The sequence below is a fragment of the Chrysochloris asiatica genome, unplaced genomic scaffold (genome assembly GCF_000296735.1).
Source record: "Chrysochloris asiatica unplaced genomic scaffold, ChrAsi1.0 scaffold00241, whole genome shotgun sequence".
NCBI lineage: Eukaryota > Metazoa > Chordata > Mammalia > Afrosoricida > Chrysochloridae > Chrysochloris > Chrysochloris asiatica.
In genome coordinates, this window is record NW_006408759.1 from 1,760,313 (window position 1) to 1,779,269 (window position 18,957).

At 38.5% G+C, this 18,957-nt stretch overlaps 1 protein-coding gene across 1 annotated transcript in view; it reads left to right on the top strand.

Moving 5' to 3' along the window:
- Positions 1 to 1,232: 1,232 nt before the first annotated feature.
- Positions 1,233 to 18,957, top strand: part of DDR2 (discoidin domain receptor tyrosine kinase 2) — a 90,472-nt gene continuing 72,747 nt past the window's right edge. Inside the window, exon 1 of the mRNA XM_006873426.1 lies at positions 1,233 to 1,314. Within this exon, the coding sequence (XP_006873488.1) occupies positions 1,233 to 1,314 (82 nt within the window). The remainder of the gene's footprint in view (positions 1,315 to 18,957) is intronic.

Here is an 18,957-nt window from a genome sequence, read left to right on the forward strand (position 1 = left end):
TATCAGCATGAATCATGAATATTTATTCTAAACTTTGCTTATACTCTTGTACTACTTTGTTTATTATTTTGTTGCTCAAATTGTTTTAGTTTTGGCCATTGGGAGCTATTCTGTTTGGTTCCTGTAACCCTTTACATAGATCCGTAGTTTGTATGTATGTGTGTGTTTAACTTTGTATCACTGAAGTATGCTACATGTTCATCTTGTATATTTCCTGTCCCAGTTCTATAATCAGCCATTCTCCAAGGAGTGTTGATTCCTTTTATTAAAGAACAATATTGGAAACCAACATTTGGGCACTAGGTGTGCTTGTTGCTACTGAGATGTTGTTTGTTCTAGGTCCTCTTAGCTGTCAGAACAAGTAGCTATACATGTGTATACTACCCCATGTTTATACATAAACCTATAAGTATTTCTCTATATAATCATCTGTAGCTCAATTAAGCTAAACTTGAATCCATATTGATGTCTACAACTGTAACCTATTACCACATGGATTATTCTGGGGAAACTTAAAAATACAGAATTCCAGACATCACTCTAGAGCTAATATATCAGGATAAATATTGAACTTATATATTTTGAAAGGCTCAAATTAATGCTCAAATTATTGAATGTTTTCTTGATTTAACATTGGAATCAATTCAAAATCATGGTAACATCAGTTAAGGTCATAAACATTTGTTTTTAAATTTTTTTATTGTGAATTGAGTGATAGTTTACATGGGAGAACATCTATTTTACACTCATTGTTTCATTATAATGATTACAATTTCCAATAAACATACTTTTACATGATCACAATTTGGGTATTTATTGTATTAAAGCTCTGTCACCTGACTATAGTTATTTTAATTGATTATGATTCCAAGAGTCTATGATTTGATAGAGTTTGAAATTCTTTTATTGGGTGATCCTATCTGAAGTCCTGGAGTCCTGGTGTGGCACTGCGGGTTAATGTGCCAGACTGCAAAGCCATTTGAACTGCAAGGTTGGCGGTTCAAGCTCACCATCTGCTCCTCGGAAACCCTATCCAGGGTTGCTATGGGTTGGAACCGACTCAATGGCACTTAACAACAACAACAACAATTTGAAGTCCTACATATAAAAATAAGCACACAAAATTAACTGTGAAAAGCCTACTCATTCATTTTTGTGATATATGCCTCATTATTTTCTTTCCTTGTCTCTCTGGTGCTCTGCAGGCTTCAGTTCCAACACCATCTTCTGAGATGATTCCGATTACCAGAATGCCCTTGGTGCTGCTCCTGCTGCTGGCCATCTTGAGTTCGGCAAAAGCACAGGTTAATCCAGGTAACACAACCATTGCATCATTGCTCAGTCTCATGTTAGAACACCAGCTGGATGCTCAAGCCCATCGATGTTCACCTTGGTAATTGCCTTGCTGATGGGGTCCAAAGATCCTTTATTTTTTTTAAACGCTGATGGTAAAACATGGCCAAAGTTAGGAATAAAAATTAACCTGTTTTATATCTATATATTACACATTGACTATTGAGTAGGACTTCTGACATAGAATAGAATATGAGACATATATATATATATATATATTTTTTTTTTTTAAATAATACAGATTTAACAAATATATATATTTAAATAAAAGGTGGCATTGTTGTTGTTGTTAAGTGCCGTGGAGTCGGTTCCATAGTGGGATAAAAAATGATGACTTGTTCTACATCTTCTGAGAAAACTGAAGGAGAGAATTTTTAGATAATTGTAGAACTTCTGTAGGTTGCTTTTCCAGTCATTTGTGGCTGGTATAATAGTTCACTTTTATTAGGATGTCTTGGTATGCTCTTTTGAGGAGCCCTAAGGAGCTCTGGTAGCGTAGTGGTTACGAATTGGGCTGCGAACCTTAAGGTCAGCGGTTCGAAACTACCAACCGCTCTCCAGGAGAAAGATGAGGCTTTCTACTCCCGTAAAGATTTACACCCTCGCAAACCCTGTACAGGGTCGCTATGGGTCAGAACTGACTCGATGGCACTTAACAACAACAACAACAACAACAAGTGGTGCTGTAGGATAAGCATTGGACTGCTACCAACATGGTTGGCAGTTCAAACCCAATGGCAGTAGGTAAGTGAGTTGTGCTTTTGCCATCTTGGCCTTGTGGAAACTCATGCAGATGGTTTCCTATTGCATATGGCAATGCTAAAAATAGATGTATTAGGAGGAATCTTTTTGGCCATTAAAAAAAAATTACACTAGTTTTAAAATTTTAAATTGAAGTATAAAATTGTATCACTTTTCTATTACCACATTAATGCTGCTTAACAATCTCTTAAAAATTGAGTGTCTTTAAATAAGTGTTTCTTTTACTCAGGAGTCTATAAGTTGGTGATTTAAATGATTTTGGGTTCATCTGGGTTTACTTACGTATCTGGGTGTAAGCTGACTTTTGACTCATCTAGGATGGCCTTTTTTCTGACAGCGGGGACAATTTGGCTGTTCTCTGTTTCATTCTCCAGAAGACTGGCCTGGCCAAGTTCTCATGGAAATTACAAAGGGACAAGAGTAAAAGCAGATATTTTCAAGTCTTTTATAAGTCACTACTTTCATCATGTTACTAAGATCTCATCAGTCAAAGCAAGTCACCTGGCCAAGTCCAGAGTCAGAGTTGTTAATTGATGTTAGCTTGACAGTACTTGGATTTTAAATAAATTATACCCCATCAATACAAAACCAGAGAATTGTGCATACATTTAATTCAAACACCTTTTAAAAATAAACAACTCAGAACACCATTAGTATTAGAAAGTTTGATAGACGATTAATCATTGGCAACACATTCCTTACCTAATTGGTGAGTGTCAGTTAATCAGGATGCTTAAAGTGCTCATATACAAAGTTATCATGAACTTTGGATGTATATTTCTGATTGATTGATGCTTTTTACTTTAATTTCTTTCTTTTCTTTCTTTCCTCTTCCCTTCCTTCCTTCCTTTCTTCTTTCTTTCTCTTTCTCCTTTAATTTTTGCTATCAATCTTTCTTTTTTAAACTTTTTATTGTGAATTGGGTGAAGGTTTACAGAACAGATGAATTTTCCCTTCAACAATTCTTACACATTTTGGTGTTTTTTTGTTTTGTTTTGTTTTGCATGTGTGCTTGTTGACTCTAAACTGAGGGTGACCTCTGGTATCCTTCCTGTCAGTAATCGAATCTTTCTCTGGGGGATAACATAGACTCATATTTCCCTTGAGTTCCTTTTGTTGTTCCAAATAGGGAAAAAGAAAATTTAAAATTCAAAGAATAGTACTCATTGACATGCAATAGGCATATACTATGTTCCCAGATACATTCCAAGTGGTGTCAACAAATTTAATCATCATTAGTAGTTTTAAAAACAAATACTATTATTATTTCAGCTTCATAGGTAAGAAGTTGAGACACAGAAACATCAGATAAGTCACCCAAGGTCACAGACCTTGCTAAATGGAAGAGCCAGGATTTGAGCAGGCTACCACATGCACACTTTGGACTTTTGTATGTCCTCTGCGGCCTCCCATGGAGTGTTAGACTCATAGGGTGCCAAGGAAGTAGGAACTTCAGAGACCAATCATGGACCAGCTATGAGGAGACTAGGTTCTGTGAAGCTCCTGACACTGTGTCCCAAACTGAATGTGTGAAGGCAAAAGTGTATTTCCCAAAGGGGAAGCTCTCTAAATATTACAGATTCTTAAAAGACTGTGTGGCCAGTTCTAGAAAAGACTATGACTAATTAATTCCATTCAACTTTATACAAATTAAGGAGCCCTGGTGGCACATTGGACCGCTAACTGCAAGGTTGGTGATTCCAACCTATCAGCTGCTCCATGAGAAAAAGATTAGGCTGTGTGCTCCTATAAAGATTTACAATTGCAGAAAACACACACTGTTCTGCATTGCCCGAGAAGGTTGTTATGTGTCAGAATCAGCTGGATGGCAGTGGGTTTCTTACAAATAAGGAAACTGAGACTCTGGGAGGTGAAGTGATGGGAAGCAGCATGTGTGGAACGAATTGACCAGAATTAACTTAGAATCCAGCCTCTGCCACCCGCTAGCTACACAAACTTGGATAAATGCTTAGCATCTCTGATCTCATCTGCCATGTATGACTACCCTTATGGCTGTTATGAAGATGAAGAATAAATGTAAAGTGCTAAGTAATATGTCAGGCACACAGAAAGTGATTAGTAAATGCTGGATTCTTTACCCATTTCCTTAACTTCATATAGGAAGGTATGTCAAAAAGTATTGTTACAGGGTTCTAGTTCATACATGCATGGATTCCAAACAAAATAGACTTAAACATGTCTCTGCAATCAGCAGATGACTGAAAACAAATTCTCTCAGTAATATCCTGTCTTAGTCTCATTAGAGAGGCTTCAAACAAAAGGTCCAATCCAAACAGTGGTCTCTGGGTGGATCTATTGGGTCGGTTAAATACAAAGTAGAAAAATCAGCTTAGAAGGTTATGGAAACTATCTTTTTGGGATCCCAAAGGGAGTAATCTTTTTATTTTATTTTATTTTTTTAAGTAAAGTGTTTATTGTGAATTGAGCGCTAGTTTACATGGGAGAATATTGGTTTTACACTCACCCTATCACATTTTGTTTCATTGATTCAATGATTAAAATCTCCTCCATGCATCATCATCATTCAACAGTATTTCCTTCTATTCCCTCTGTGTGTGTGGTTTTTTTTTTTCCTTTGGTTGTACACAAAAACACTCAGGAATAATATATAATCATTTAAGCAACCAAAGGGCACATTAGGCAAGCCTGCCTCCGGGCTGCCAGAACACAGCCTTTCTCTTTCCATGAATCTAGAATCCTCAGCTGCTCTCTCTGTCTCTCCATGTCATCATCTCTGCCTCCATTTCTGGTGCTGCTGCTTCTCTGGATAGGGTCCCACTAAAGGAAGTAATCTTGATAGATTTTCTCTAAGGTCACAGAACAATCACAGGGTCTTATTATGGTGTATTTAGAAAATTGAAAACTGAGTTAGTGAGGAGCTTTTTCTCCATTGCATCAGTGTACCTGCTCATTCTTTGAGGGTAGCATGGCTGTCCCATGAGAATTTTGTTTAAAAAACTTTACCTCCTCTACTCTACAGCCCTGATCTTGCCCCTTCCGTACTTATTTTTTTGTCCCCAGAACTTAAAGAACATTTAAAAGGAACATGATATGAGTCTTCCAGGATGCCAAAACAGACATTTTGATTTGGTGTAACTGGAAGAGCACAGAATACTCTGGAGAAGGGTTAAATGGAAACACCACCTTCAGAAGAATAGAGATCTAGATGGAGGATATGTCAAGAAGCAATAGCTCCACATTTTGATTTTTTTTTTTTTTCTTAATAAAGGTTTCTATAATTTTGTAGCAATACTTTTTTACTTACCCTTGTATGCAAACACACACACAACACACCCATTTTATATTTCTGGTGTTGTATATACTTATTCTATTTATGCACACATCAATCTATCTATATTAATACCTTAATTTTTTTTGTTCCTATGGTGTTCTTGCCATCTTTCAGGGAAGGGACCAATATGGAAGGATGTGAGACAGTAAGAATACAGGATTCTAGTAATCCCAGTGCTGGGTCTCCATGGTAACCAGGATCACTGGCTCCATGTCTAGTCTTGCCAACATTGTTGACTCTCCTTTAGATTCTTTGCCTTTCTATGGAGAAACCCAGGAACAAAGCTAAGTATCACAGGTTGTGGTGGGAATGGAGAGGTTCAAGAAAGGAGCTTCATGTGATGCCCCTCCTGTTGACTTATGGTCTTGTTCTCAGTCCTGAGGTTTAGATTATTTTCACTGATAACAGAAGAATGGAGTTCTGTCCCTCCCTGCATTACCTCCAACTCATCTGAGCATCTTTTACAAGTGAGTGGACAGGGTCTTGGGACACAGCTTATCAAAAAACAAGGTAAAAGTAAAATTTGAAGTATGAACAGGAGGTTCAATTGGCTGCTGTGGATTGCAGGACCATGTTTATGTAGTAGTTGCATTTGGGACCGTTTTATCCTCAAGTGTAAAGTGGCAGTGTGAAAATCTTGCTGTTTCTTGGCATAGAAAACAAGATATTTTAAAAGTTTGATCTAAATAATTAAGGTAAAATATGGAAGGAGAAAAAAGTATAAGACATGAAAAGACCAATGAAGTTTGCCATCATCTCAGCACTAGATGAGGGAAAGTTAAAAAAAAATAAAAGTTGCTACTAGGGTTCCAGTTTATACAGGTATGGGCTCATTACATCAAAGTGTGCTTAATCATGTTGCTGAGATTAGTATGCAGCTGCAGAAATGTTCTCTCAATAATACCCTTGCCTTAGTTTCTCTTTAGGGTGCCTTCAAAAAGAAAAAGAATACTTTTTGTGGCATGGAAAAAAATGATTTAGAGGTCAGGGCTAATATCAAATTGTTAATAAAACTCAAGTAGATATCTTCCAAATCAATGAAGCTTTGCAACAAGTTTACAGGAATGCTACTCCACATAAAACAACAGTTTTTAGATAGATCAAGCATTTTGAAGAAGGTCAGGAAGACCTCAATCATGAGCCAAGAGAGGAAAGGAGGCCAACCTCAAAAAATGAAGAATCTGTGGTTGAAGTCCAGAAACTAGACCTTAGAGCTACTGAAGCTGAGGTCTCAGATATTTTGGCAGCTTCAATTTTAAGTGAACATCTTGACCTTAGCAAGCTTTCAGCTAGGTAGGTGTCAAAATCATTGCACAGAGATCAGTTAGTTCAAAGAGCTGATCTTTCCATCAATCTTTTAAGGAATATTCAAGCTAATGAAGATGACTTTATGGAATTAATTGTAACTGGGGAAGTCTTGGATTTATTAATGCAATTCAGAGAGCAAGATCCAATCAGAACAGTGCTTTCTGAGACGATCTGCTGGGCCAGTTAAATTCAAGGCAGAAAATTCATCTCAGAAGGTTATGGTGATTGCTGTTTTGAATTCTAAAGGGGGGTAATCTTGATAGATTTTTTTTTTAAGGACACAGGATCACAGGATGATCATATGAGCTTTTTAGGTTTTTATTGTGATGTGAGTGTTAGTTTACATGGGAGAACATAGGCTTTACACCATCATCATTTCATTGCAATGATTACAATCTCCTCCGTGCATCAACATTCAACAGTATTTGCTTCCATTCCTTCTGGGTTTCTTGTTTGTTTGGTTGTTTGTTTTGGGGGGGAGGAGGATGTACACAAGGAATATATAATAATTTAAACAACCAAAGGGCACATTCTGCAAACCTGCCTTCTGTCCGCCAGCACCCAATCCCTTTCTTTCCATAAGTGCAGAGTCCTCAACTGCTCCCTCTCTCCATGTCTTCATCTCTGCCTCCATGTCTGGTGTCATTGCTTTTCTAGATAGGCTCCCACATCCCACCTGTGCTTTTCTCCCTTGATGGTCCTAGGGTCCTTTGTTTCTGGACTGTCAGATTAACTACTCCCTCATTTTTGTTACAAAACCTCTACATTTACAGTTGTGACAGTTGCAATTAGTCATGATAACAATTCCTCACTATTCAATTACAAGAATCCTATCCCCATCTCCTTTCACCAGACCCATCTAGACAAGATGGAAACTGTTCAATGGGGACTCTACCCTCCCCTGCACACTCTTAAACTAAACTCCCTCTTGAAACATTGTAAGCCAGTAATAAGTGCCTTTATCATCCCCTCATTTTAGGGAGCCAATGTCTAAGTTGCCAGTCCCTATCTACCCTGTATACAGAGGGGATAGGATTGATATTTGATGTGACTACTCCTTCCTTCTCAGTTAGTACCTTAAGCTACTCATCCATAACTATAGGTCAAGTTCATCAGATTGTAGCAATTTACACTCATTTCCTTCATCAAAAAAAATATTAAAAATTTTTTTTCCTGTAATTGAGTTCTGATTATCAAGTTATCAAGGCTAGGTCAAGTGGGTACTCTCTGAAAGTTTGGGCATTCTTGTGCATCTCCCCTCACTTCGTACCAGCTGGATGCTTTAGTCTCAGCTCTAGTCCTCCATGGCTGTGTACTTGTGCATGGGCTCAGGAGTGCCCAGGTCTCACCACACTCGAACCAACCAGCCCTTCCTCTTTTCTTTCTCTCATCTCAAGGTCAATGGGAGTCTATGGAACATGGTTGAACTCAGCCCATTTCTTCATTGCTGCCTTTCCCCCTCTTCCACTCACTGGTAGACCAACATGGTCGCCAGCAAGCTTACATGCCTGCTTATGTGTTCCCTTTGAGTTTCAGTCTTGGAGGGGGTGTTTATCCTAAAGGGACTTGATGGCTTGCCTTGAGGCTCATATGAGCTTCTTATGGAGAAATTTTAAGAAAAGGGTAAGCTGCATTGGCGAGAAAAAAAAGTCCGGACATTTGTGTAGAAAACCGTTTTTTTTTCCATCATGAAAAGAACCTTACTCTTTTCTTTTAGGGTAGCAAGGGCTGCCCAATGAGAATTTCACTGGGAAATCTTAATTCCATTAACCCCACAGCCATGATCTTGTCCCTTCAAATTTTTTTCTTGTTGTTGTTCCCCAAACTCAAAGAATATTGAAGAGGAACAAGATTGTTGTCCCTGGAAGATATCAAAACTTCTATTTTGACATGGTTTAATTCTATAAGGGCAAAATTCTTTGGGGAAGGGGTAGAGAGTTGGAAACACTGCCTTTTGAAGTGTGTTGACTTTGTTGTTGTTGGTGTTACATGTAACTGAGTTGGCTCCCACTCATAGTGACTCTATACAAAACAGAATGAAACTGCCTGGTCCTGCATCATCTTCACGTGTTGTTACACTTGAGACCATTAATGCTGCCACATGTCAAACCATTCATTGGGTGTCTTTGTCTTTTTGACTGACTCTGCACCTTACCAAGCTTAATGTCCTTCTCCAGGCAACAGTCCCTCCTGATAACATGTTCAAAGTATGCGAGACAGTCTTGCCATCCTTGCCTCCAAGGAGCATTCTGGCTACACTTTGTCCAACACCGATCTGTTTGTTCTTCTGCCAGTCCATGGCACTTTCAATATTCTCATCCAACACTATGACTCAAATGCTTAAATTCTTCTCTGGTGTTTCTTATTCACTGTTCAACTTTTACATTCATAGGAGGCAATTGAAAATACAATGGCTTGGGTCAGGTACACATTGGTCCTCAAATTGATATCTTTACTCTTGAACACTTTTAAGAGACTTGTCTAGGGCAATAAGTCCTTTGATTTCTTGACTGATATTTCTATAACTGTTGATTGTGGATCCAAGGAAAATGGGTCTTTGACAACTTCAGTTTTTTCTCCATTTATCATGGTGTTATTTATTGGTCCAATTGTGAGGATGTTTTGTTTTGTTTTTTCATTGAGGTGAAATCTATACTGAAAACTGTGGTCTTTGAATTTCCTCATCAAGTGTTTTAAGTCTTTCCCTTTCAGCAAGCAAGGTTGTGGTGTGGTAGTGGTTATGTGCCGTGGACTCGGTTCTGACTCATAGCGACCCTGTACAGGGTTTCTGAGGCTGTAAATTTTTATTGGAGCACAAAGCCTCATCTTTTTCCCTAGGCATAGTGGGTAGTTTCAAACTGATGACCTTAAGGTTCGCAGCTGCATATTGCAGGTTGTTAATGATTCTTTCTCTAAACCTGATGCATGTTCTTTTTCATATAATCCAGGTTCTTGAATTATTTACTTAGCATACAGTTTGAATATGTATGGTGAAAGAATGTGGCCTTGGCACACACTTTTAATGATTCTAAACTATTCAATATTCCCTTGTGTGTGTTCTGTTCTAAGGACCATTTCTTGGTCTATGTACAGTTTCCTCATGAGCAAAATTAAGCGTTCTGGAATACACATTCTTCACAATGTTATCCATAGTTCATCATGATTTACACACTCGAAAGCCTTTGCATAGTCATATCTTTCTGGCATTCTTTACTTTCAGCCAAGATCCATCTGACCTCAACAATGATATCCCTAGTATCATATCCTCTCCTGAATCCAGCTGAGCAATTTTTTTTCTTTTGATGTTGTAACTTCAGGTCTTCGTATGTTTTATTTTAATACTTGACTTTTTCTTCTCAAGCTGCCCTTTGAATTTTTCTGTCCAGCTCCTTTACTTCCTCATTTTTCCTATTTGCTTTAGCTTCTTTATAATGGAGAGCAAGTTTCAGAGTCTCATGACATCCATTTGTTCTTTTCCCTCTTTCCTCTTTTTAATGACCTTTTGCTTCCAATCTGTATGATGTTCTTGATGCCATCACACAACTCTTAAGGTCTTTTGTCATTGGTTTCTAATGCATCAAATCTGTTCTTGAGATGGTCTCTAAATTCAGGTGGGATAGGTTCAAGATCATATATTGACTTCTGTGGACCTGTATTAATTTTAATCAACTTCACACTGAACTAGCATAAGAGCAATTGATGGTCTCTTCCACAGTTGGCCCCTGGCCTTATTTTGACTGATGATATTTAGCTTCTCCACTATCTCTTCCCACAGATGTAGTCAGTTTTGTTCCTGTGTATTCCATCTGGTGAGGTCCATGTGTATGGACCTCACCTTTTATGTTGCTTAAAAAGATACTTGTAATGAATAAGTCATTGGTCTTGCAAATTCTATCATGAGATCGCCAACATCGTTTGTAGCACAAAAGCTATATTTTACAACTATTAAACCTTCTTGGTTTCCAATATTTGCATTCTAATCATCAATAATTATCAATATATCTTGATTCATGTTTGGTCAATTTCAAAATGAAGAAATTGGTAGAATTCTTCAATGTCATCATCACTGGCTTTAGTGGTTGGTGTGTAAATTTGAATAATAGTAGTATTAACTGGTCTTCCCTGTAGGTTTATGGGTATTATCCTATTACAGATAACTCTGCACTTCAAGATAGATCTTGAAATGTTCTTCTTGGTAATGAGTGTGACACCATTCCTCATCAATTTGCCACTCCCTGCATAGAAAACTTGATGATGATCAGATTCAAAATGACCAGTAACAGTCCATTTCATTTTATTTTTTACAACATCCAATTTTCCTAGATTCATACTTTGCACATACCATGATCTGACTATTAATGGATGTTTGCAGTTGTTTCTCCTTGTTTTGAGTTGTGCTCCATGAAAAAATGAAGATTCCTAAAAGCTTTATTCCATTTGCATCATCATGGTCAACTCCACTTTGAAGAAGAGGCAGTTCTTCACCTGTCATATTTTGAATGCCTTCTAACCTGAGGGTCTCATCTTCCGACACTAGAGCTAATAATATTCTGGTGCTATTCATGATGTTTTCATCTTCTGAAACTATATCTGGCAATGTCTGCTGCTATTCATAAGATTTTCCTTGACTAAACATTCAGAAGTAGTTTGCCTCTCCTTCTTCCTAGTCTGTCTTAGTCTGGAAGGTCCTACTTGGAACCTGCCTACCATGGGTCACCCTTCTGGTATTCAAAATACCAGTGGCATAACTTCCAACATGACAGCAACAAGCAAGTCACCAGAGTATGACAAACTGACAAAGGGGTGATGGTATTGACCTAGGAAATGTCACAAACAGTAGCTTCACATTTTGATATTTATGTTTAATAAAGAATTCTATGATTTTTGTCAGCGAATAAGAGGAAGTCTGACACAATGGGTATAACAATGAATTCAAGTATAGGAATCATTGTGAGCATGGTGCAGGGCCAGGTGGTGTTTTGAACTGCTGTGTAGGGTTGTTATGAGTCAGAACTGACCCAAGACAGCAAACAACATCAACAAAAACAACATGATTTTGTAGCCATACTCTTTTACTTACCCTCACACCCTAAATTAACTTTTTAGCTTATTGTATTAAAAAGACAGAGGGCTTTTAGAAAGTCCAGCACTCTTATGATGCTGTGAGTGGGGAACTTGAGATCAGTTTACTTCTTAAGGAGAACAGGTTCATCAAGGAGTATAGCCAATATGCATTCACAATGCATATTCTTATTTCCAAAAGCCTTGCGATTAAGGGAAAGAGGAGGCAGAGACTTGAGAAAGAAAGAAAAGAAAAAGTAGAAAAGATGATTAGGGAGAAAAAGGAGATAAGAGAGAAAATGCAATAGACATGTGTGACAAGTAATAAGGAGGAGTGAGGGGAGGAAAAGAACCAAGAGAGAGAGAGACAGATGCATTGATTCTTATGTAGTCTGCCTCTTCTATTGAGACATACTGAGTTTTCTACTATTACTTTCTTACGTCTCTTCATCTGACTCCACCTTAGTGGCAGAATGCAGTGTAACAGGACAAAAACATTTATGTTAAAAAAATTCTATTGAAATTGCCAGCATCAGTAGCAAAAAGCTAGCTAATATCTTTTCTAGAAGAGAGCTCAGGAGTGGGTAGAGTATGGGGTCAGAAGGTTCTGACTATATTTGACTCCAACAAGACCTTCTACTAAGAACAGAAGCTGACCCTATAAGCCAACTTAAGGACCATGAATCACCTACCTCCTAGATATTCTGACTAGTGGGATGGTACAGCTAGTGGGATGTTTGTTTCAGGTGACATGGATTTGCATTATACATATTTTCCTAAATGAGTTTCAGGTCCTGTTCCTTCCCTGTTTGCTCACAGAAGCATAATGCTACACTACTAACCTAACAATATCAGTAGCCCCTGCTACTGATTAGAACCATTTCCCAAGCACCGTGGCTCTACTCTGACCCATCATGGCGTTTTCAATTTAAAGAATTACCCATGATGGAGGTTCTACCTGCCCAGGAAGGCTGTGATGTACCAGCATAGTGTCATGAAGGATGTTTGGAGCACAAGGAAACTTTCAAGACCTTCTTAGAAAAAAATTATTCTAATTTTAAAACTGTCCAGTGAACTTCAGTGGAACCCAGTTTCCTTTAATAACATTTAGTGAGCCCCCAACATGTGCTTGGAGATACAGAGCTATGAAAGAAACCTTTCAGTCCTGCAGATGGTTAAGATTTGCTGAGAAGAAAGTCAGAGACATAAAGAGATAATGTCCAAAGTAGTGATCATTATTACAAAAGAAAGTACAAGTTATTATGGGAGCCAAGGAAAGGAACGTCTACTGGACCTGAAAGATAGGGGGCTGAGAGACTTTGAAAAGACAGAACCTGAAGGAATTAGCCAATTGAAAAGAAAAAGGGAGAGCATTTGTGTTTAAGCAAAGGAACAGAATCAAAACCAGAAAAATGCAGGGCTGAGGCAATTGTCATTGAAGGGCTGGGAGGGTGAAGATGGGGTTGGTGTGGCAGAAAAACAAAACTTCACAGTGCTGGGACCCTCAGTATGTGGTAAATGCTTTCCTGTTGAAAGTTTTGTTGTCTCCACCCAGTGTCAAGCCATGGTATTTTCAATAACCTCATATGCATGCAAAAGCTGGACATGTGGTCTCCAAGAATAAGGCAAACTGTAGAAGAATTGATTCTTTTGAGTTATGGTGTTGGAGGAGACTAATGAATGTGCCATGGGCTGCCAAAAGAACCAATAGATCCATGTTGGAAGAAGTGCAGCCGGAGTGCTCCTTGGAGGCCAAGATGGCCAAACTTTGTCTCTCATATTTAGGACATATTGTCAGGATGGACCATTCTCTGGAGAAGGATATAATGTTTGGTAAGGTGAAGGGTCAGAGAAAAAGAGGGAGACCCCCAACGAGATGGCTTAGCCAAGTGGCAGCATGAATGGACTCAAGTATGGCAATAGTAGTGAGGTTGGCCCAGGATTGGGCAGTGTTTCATTCTGCTGTGCATAAGGTCGCTATGAGTTGGTACTGACTCAATGGCACCTAACAACAACAAGGATAATGCTATGCCATGACCTCTCTCCTAGAATTTCAGTGGTAGCGTAGTGGCTACGAATCGGGCTGTGAACCTTAAGGTCAGCGGTTCGAAACTACCAGCCGCTCCACGGGAGAAAGATGAGGCTTTCTACTCCCGTAAAGATTTACACCCTCGGAAACCCTGTACAGGGTCGCTATGGGTCGGAACCGACTCGACGGCACTTAACAACAACAACAACTGTTTTTGAACTTGTTGGGGCTGGACGCTTTTAGATTTAAAACCCACCTTTCTGTTCCCAAACCAGATTGTTCTCCTACTTGGTGGTTCTTCCTGAACCTTAAGGTCACACAAGGGGCAATGTGGAGACAGTGTAATAGCAGCAAGGTGTGGTGGCAGCAGGATACAGTGACCAGGATGTGGCAATGTGGCTCTACTTGAGTCCCAGCTGTGTCATTGTCTAACTTTTAGACTAGGTAAACCTCTGTACCTCACATTGCTCTGTTATAAAATGGGGACAATAAGCTGCTCTTCTCAGGGTTATGGGGAGACAGGAAATGAGATGATGGATGTGAATGGGCTTTGGTAAATTATATGCAAATACCAAGTGCTGCTATTTCTTATTTTTGGACTAGAAGGAAATTAAAATAACCCTAACATAAGGAGTTCTGGTGTGGTGCTGTGGGTTAATGCACTGGACTGCAAGGTCGGTTTGAACTGCAAGGTTGGTGGTTCAAGCTTACTACTGCTCCACAAAAACCCTATATAGGGTCTCTATGGGTCAACAACAACTACAACACCATAAGGCAATATCGTTCAAATAGAGCAGATGATGGAAGAGTAAAGAGAAAAAGAGTTCCTTAGCAACCATTATATAATTCTTTGTGATCTCCAAGAGAAGTACCAGTTGCCTCTGGAACAGGGGCGTGGGGGCTTATAACAACCTTGAACACTGGCCATCCACACTCTAAAGGGATGTAAGGCCCTGTGCCCAGGCTGAACATATCCATTACAGTGTGTTTTTTTCTGGAGAGAACAGTATGATTGTTGACTTAGCTCTTGGTCTCAGCCAGCAGGTCTCTGAAGAGCATGGATGTGGCAAGAGAGGCCCCCCAGAATTTTTGGTGGTTTGGACACATACACAGTAAAATAAAGTAAAAGCTAAGACATTCAAAACAGTAAGGTTTTTTTTATGGGCTTAAGTGGGACTTGATGAGTTGTGAAAAAATAACACGACATTATTTTTCCTGCTTTTTTTGTCTGACTTTGGCCTTTGTCTTATTGGTGATGATCTCTGGTGCACTCATGCCCAATAGCTCAGCCCACACAGGCAATCATGAAATGTTTGAGGAAGAAGGGAGGGGAGGAAGAAAGGACGTCAAGGAACCCCAGGCTTCTCTGTATTTTTCTGTAAAAGAGCATCTAAGCTTTTCCTTATGGCACTTGATTGCCCAAAGATGTTGGGAACTGAGAAACCCATATGAATGTCATTTCTTTAAAAGATGGGAATGCTAAGTATAAAGTGAGTAAATCCAAAGGAAGATGACTGGCTGCTATCCCTTGAGCTGTAGCTACAAATGGGCAGCACTCAGTATCCTACCTCCTGGTGTTGGGGGCTGAGAGCAGAGCAGCCCAGGCTGCAGGGGAGGTGACGCCTCTGTGCTTCCTCTCCAAAACATAAATACTCCTGTTTTATATTGGCATGCAAGGAGCCTTGGCTATGGGGGTAGGGTAAGCTCACTCAGAAAACTACACCACTGCATTCGAGCATCAATACATTTGAGTTATATATGGTGTTGGAAAGGAATATTAAAAGTACCATGGACTTCCAGAAGAGTTAAACAGGTCTTTGTTGGAAGAAGTACAGCTAGAATGCTCCTTGGAAGCCAGGTTGGGAAGACTTCATCTCTCATACGTCATACGTGTTATCAGGAGAGCCCAGACCCTGGAGAAGGACATCATTCTGGGTAAAGTGGAGGGTCAGTGAAGAACAGGAAGCCCCCCAATGAGATGGATTGGCACCGTGGCAGCAGTATTGGGCTTCAGTGTAACAATTGTGAGGAAGGTGCAGAACCAGGCAGTGTTTCGTTTGGCTGTGCATAGGGTCACTAGAGTCAGAATTGACTAAATAGAACCTAATAGCAACTTTATCCAACCTGGAAAAGATAAAAAGAAGTTCATCTTTACATTGCCACCACTGTGCTTTATGTCAATGGAAAAGTCAGTTACAATTAATAGTCAGCTAAATTTTTCAAGCTGCTTGCTAGGAAGCTCAGAGCCACATTTGAGACCCATCACCAGCAAAGGATATGCTGTGCTGTTGTTAAGTGCTGTTGGATCTATTCCAATTTATAGAGACTCGACATAAATGTTTCCAAGGAGTGGATTTGAACCACCAACCTTGCAGTTAGCAGTCAAGTGCTTATCCTACAGTGCCACACCAGGACTCCAGCAAAGGGGATGCTGTCAAGTTGGTTCTGACTCAGAGACCCTATATAGGGTTTCAGAGGAGTGACTGATGCATTTGAACCCTATATAGTGTCACTATGAGTTGGACTTTAGCTTATATGTTTCTCACAGCATTCCCGTAAGCAAGTACTATTATTACCATTAAATTGAAGGTCTGCAAGCTTAAGAAACCTTCCATAACCTAAAACCTCTGAATTTATTGAAGGAGTGAACCAAATATTAATAAGGATTCCCATTTCTTCCTCCTCCTAGATATTATTTATTGAACCCCTATTTTATTCCAAAAAGTGTGACAGGAGTTTGGTATACATTATGTTAAATCTTTACCATAATCCTGCATGACAACATTATTATCTCACTTTCAAAGATAAGTAAACAGGCTCAGAATGGCCTAGAAGCTTGTCTTGGTGCCATGTATTTTAGAAATGGTAGGATCAAGTTTTGAACATAGACTTCTTGTTATTCCAACTCCTGACTTTCACTGTTACCTAGCAGTGTAGTATTCCTTTTTGGAGGAAAGGGCAGACTATTTTGCTGTGAACCTTTACTAACTTTATTAGCTATGAAGAGGATTGTCTGATTAGTACCTCGGTGTCTTGAAATCGATTACTTGGGTATCCTCTTCCCCCATTGCCTTTGGGGCTGACCTTGAACTCTGCAATAACTGCTTCTGGAAAGTTATTTATTTATAAAACAAAACTTTTTTATTGTGAATTGAGTGAAGGTTTACAGAGCAGATCATCAACAAATCATGTACTTTGCTTCATTACAATGATTGCAATCCTCTCCATGCACCATGAGTTAACAGTATTTACACCTATTCACTTTAACTCTTGCACACCTCCCTGTTTCTCCTGCTACCGTCATCTTTCCTCTGCCAACCTCCCTCTTTATGTATATTGTCTGTTCCAACATCCATATTTACATATGTTTACCTTCTAGCCTGTGAATAATTTTACCCATTCCCTGCCCCCATAACCATCATAGCATGTTTCTTTTATCAAGAAACCTTTTCTTAACTTTTCATAACTGTGGTCTCATACAATATTTGTCCTTTTGTAATTTACTAATTTCACTCAGAATAATTTCATCCATGTTGTAAAGTGTTTTGCCGATTCATTATTCTTCAGTGTTGCATAGAATTCTATTGTGTGTATGTACCAAAGTTTTTTGAACTATTCATCCATTGATGGGAATTTAGGCTGTCTCCATAGTTCTGTTATTGTGCTGCAAGGAACATGGGTGTGCATATAACTATTCATGTTACAAGATGTGTCTCTTGTAAACAGCATATTGAAGGATCCTGTTTTCTTATGCATTCTGCTACTCTCTTGTCTTATGACTGGTGTATTTAATTCATTTACACTCAGTGTAATTATCAATAGGTATGAATTGACTACTATCATTTTGCTGGGGGTTTTTTTGGTGGCGATGCCGGTTTCTTTGTTCCACATAATTTTCTGTGCCAAGTTCATTTTGCTGGTGGGTCTTCTTTCCATGTTCATTTCTGTTGTCTTAATATTTGCTACATTTTTCTGATTTTTCTCTGTTTTGATATGAAGATGGATTAGTTTTCTTTGAGGTTACACTGTAATTTATTATTATTTTTTTCTCTGTTTTCAGCAGTATGTTTTATCTTGAAATCTACTTGATTGCTGAAAGTCCTGTTTCCTATTTTTGGTCTTGTAGGTTTGTTTTAAATACTTCTACATATGGATTAAATCCTGGGTGTTGTTGTCATGTATGTTAGTATCAGGTTGTTATCTGCTATTGTTGGTTCTCAATCCAAAGAACATCTTTAGTATTTTTGTAAAGTTGGTTTGGTCATTACAGATTTCTTTAATTTCTATCTGGAAATGTCTTAATTTTGTCATTATATTTGAGGGATAGCTTTGTGGGATTTATGATTCTGGGTTGGCAATTTTTTTTTTTTCTTTCAGAATTTTGTATATACCATCCCATTACCTTCTTGCCTGCATGTTTTCTGATGAGAAATCAGATCTTAGTCTTATTGGTTCTCCTTTGTAGGTAACTTTTCATTTTTTTTGAGCTGCTCTTAAGATTCTTTCCTTGTCTTTGGTTTTGGAAAGTTTGATTATGATTTGTTTTGGTGATTTTCTTTTGGAATCTACCTTGCTTGGGGTTTGTTCAGCTTCTTGAATGTTTATCTTCTCATGCTTTCATGATGTTAAGGAAGTTTTCTTCCAGAAACTTTGACAATTTTCTCTGTGCTTTTAATAGTCTCTTTTTGTTCTGTAATTCCAATCATCTATAAGTTAGTTCTCTTTATGGTGTCCCACATAAACTTTTAGTTGTTTTTTTTTTTTTTTCAATATCTTTTTCTGATTGTTCTTCTAGCATGCTAGTATTGAGATATTTATCTTCAAGCTCATTAATTCAGACTTCCACTGGTTCTAATCTACTCCTTTGTTCTTTCAATATATTGTCCATTTCTGAAATCGTATTCATCTTCTATATTTGTAATGGTAGGTTTCGTATTGTTTCAAAGTTCACATTTATTTTGTCTATTTGTTCTAGTAGTGCTTTCCTGAATTCTTCTAAAGTTTTTTCTGTGTTTTTCCTGCTTTCCTCAATCTTTTTGTCAATCCTTTGAAGGTACCTATATATCATTCTTTTGAGTTCTTTTTGAGTTACTTCTATTACCTTTTCTTCCTCAGAAACATTTTCTGGCTC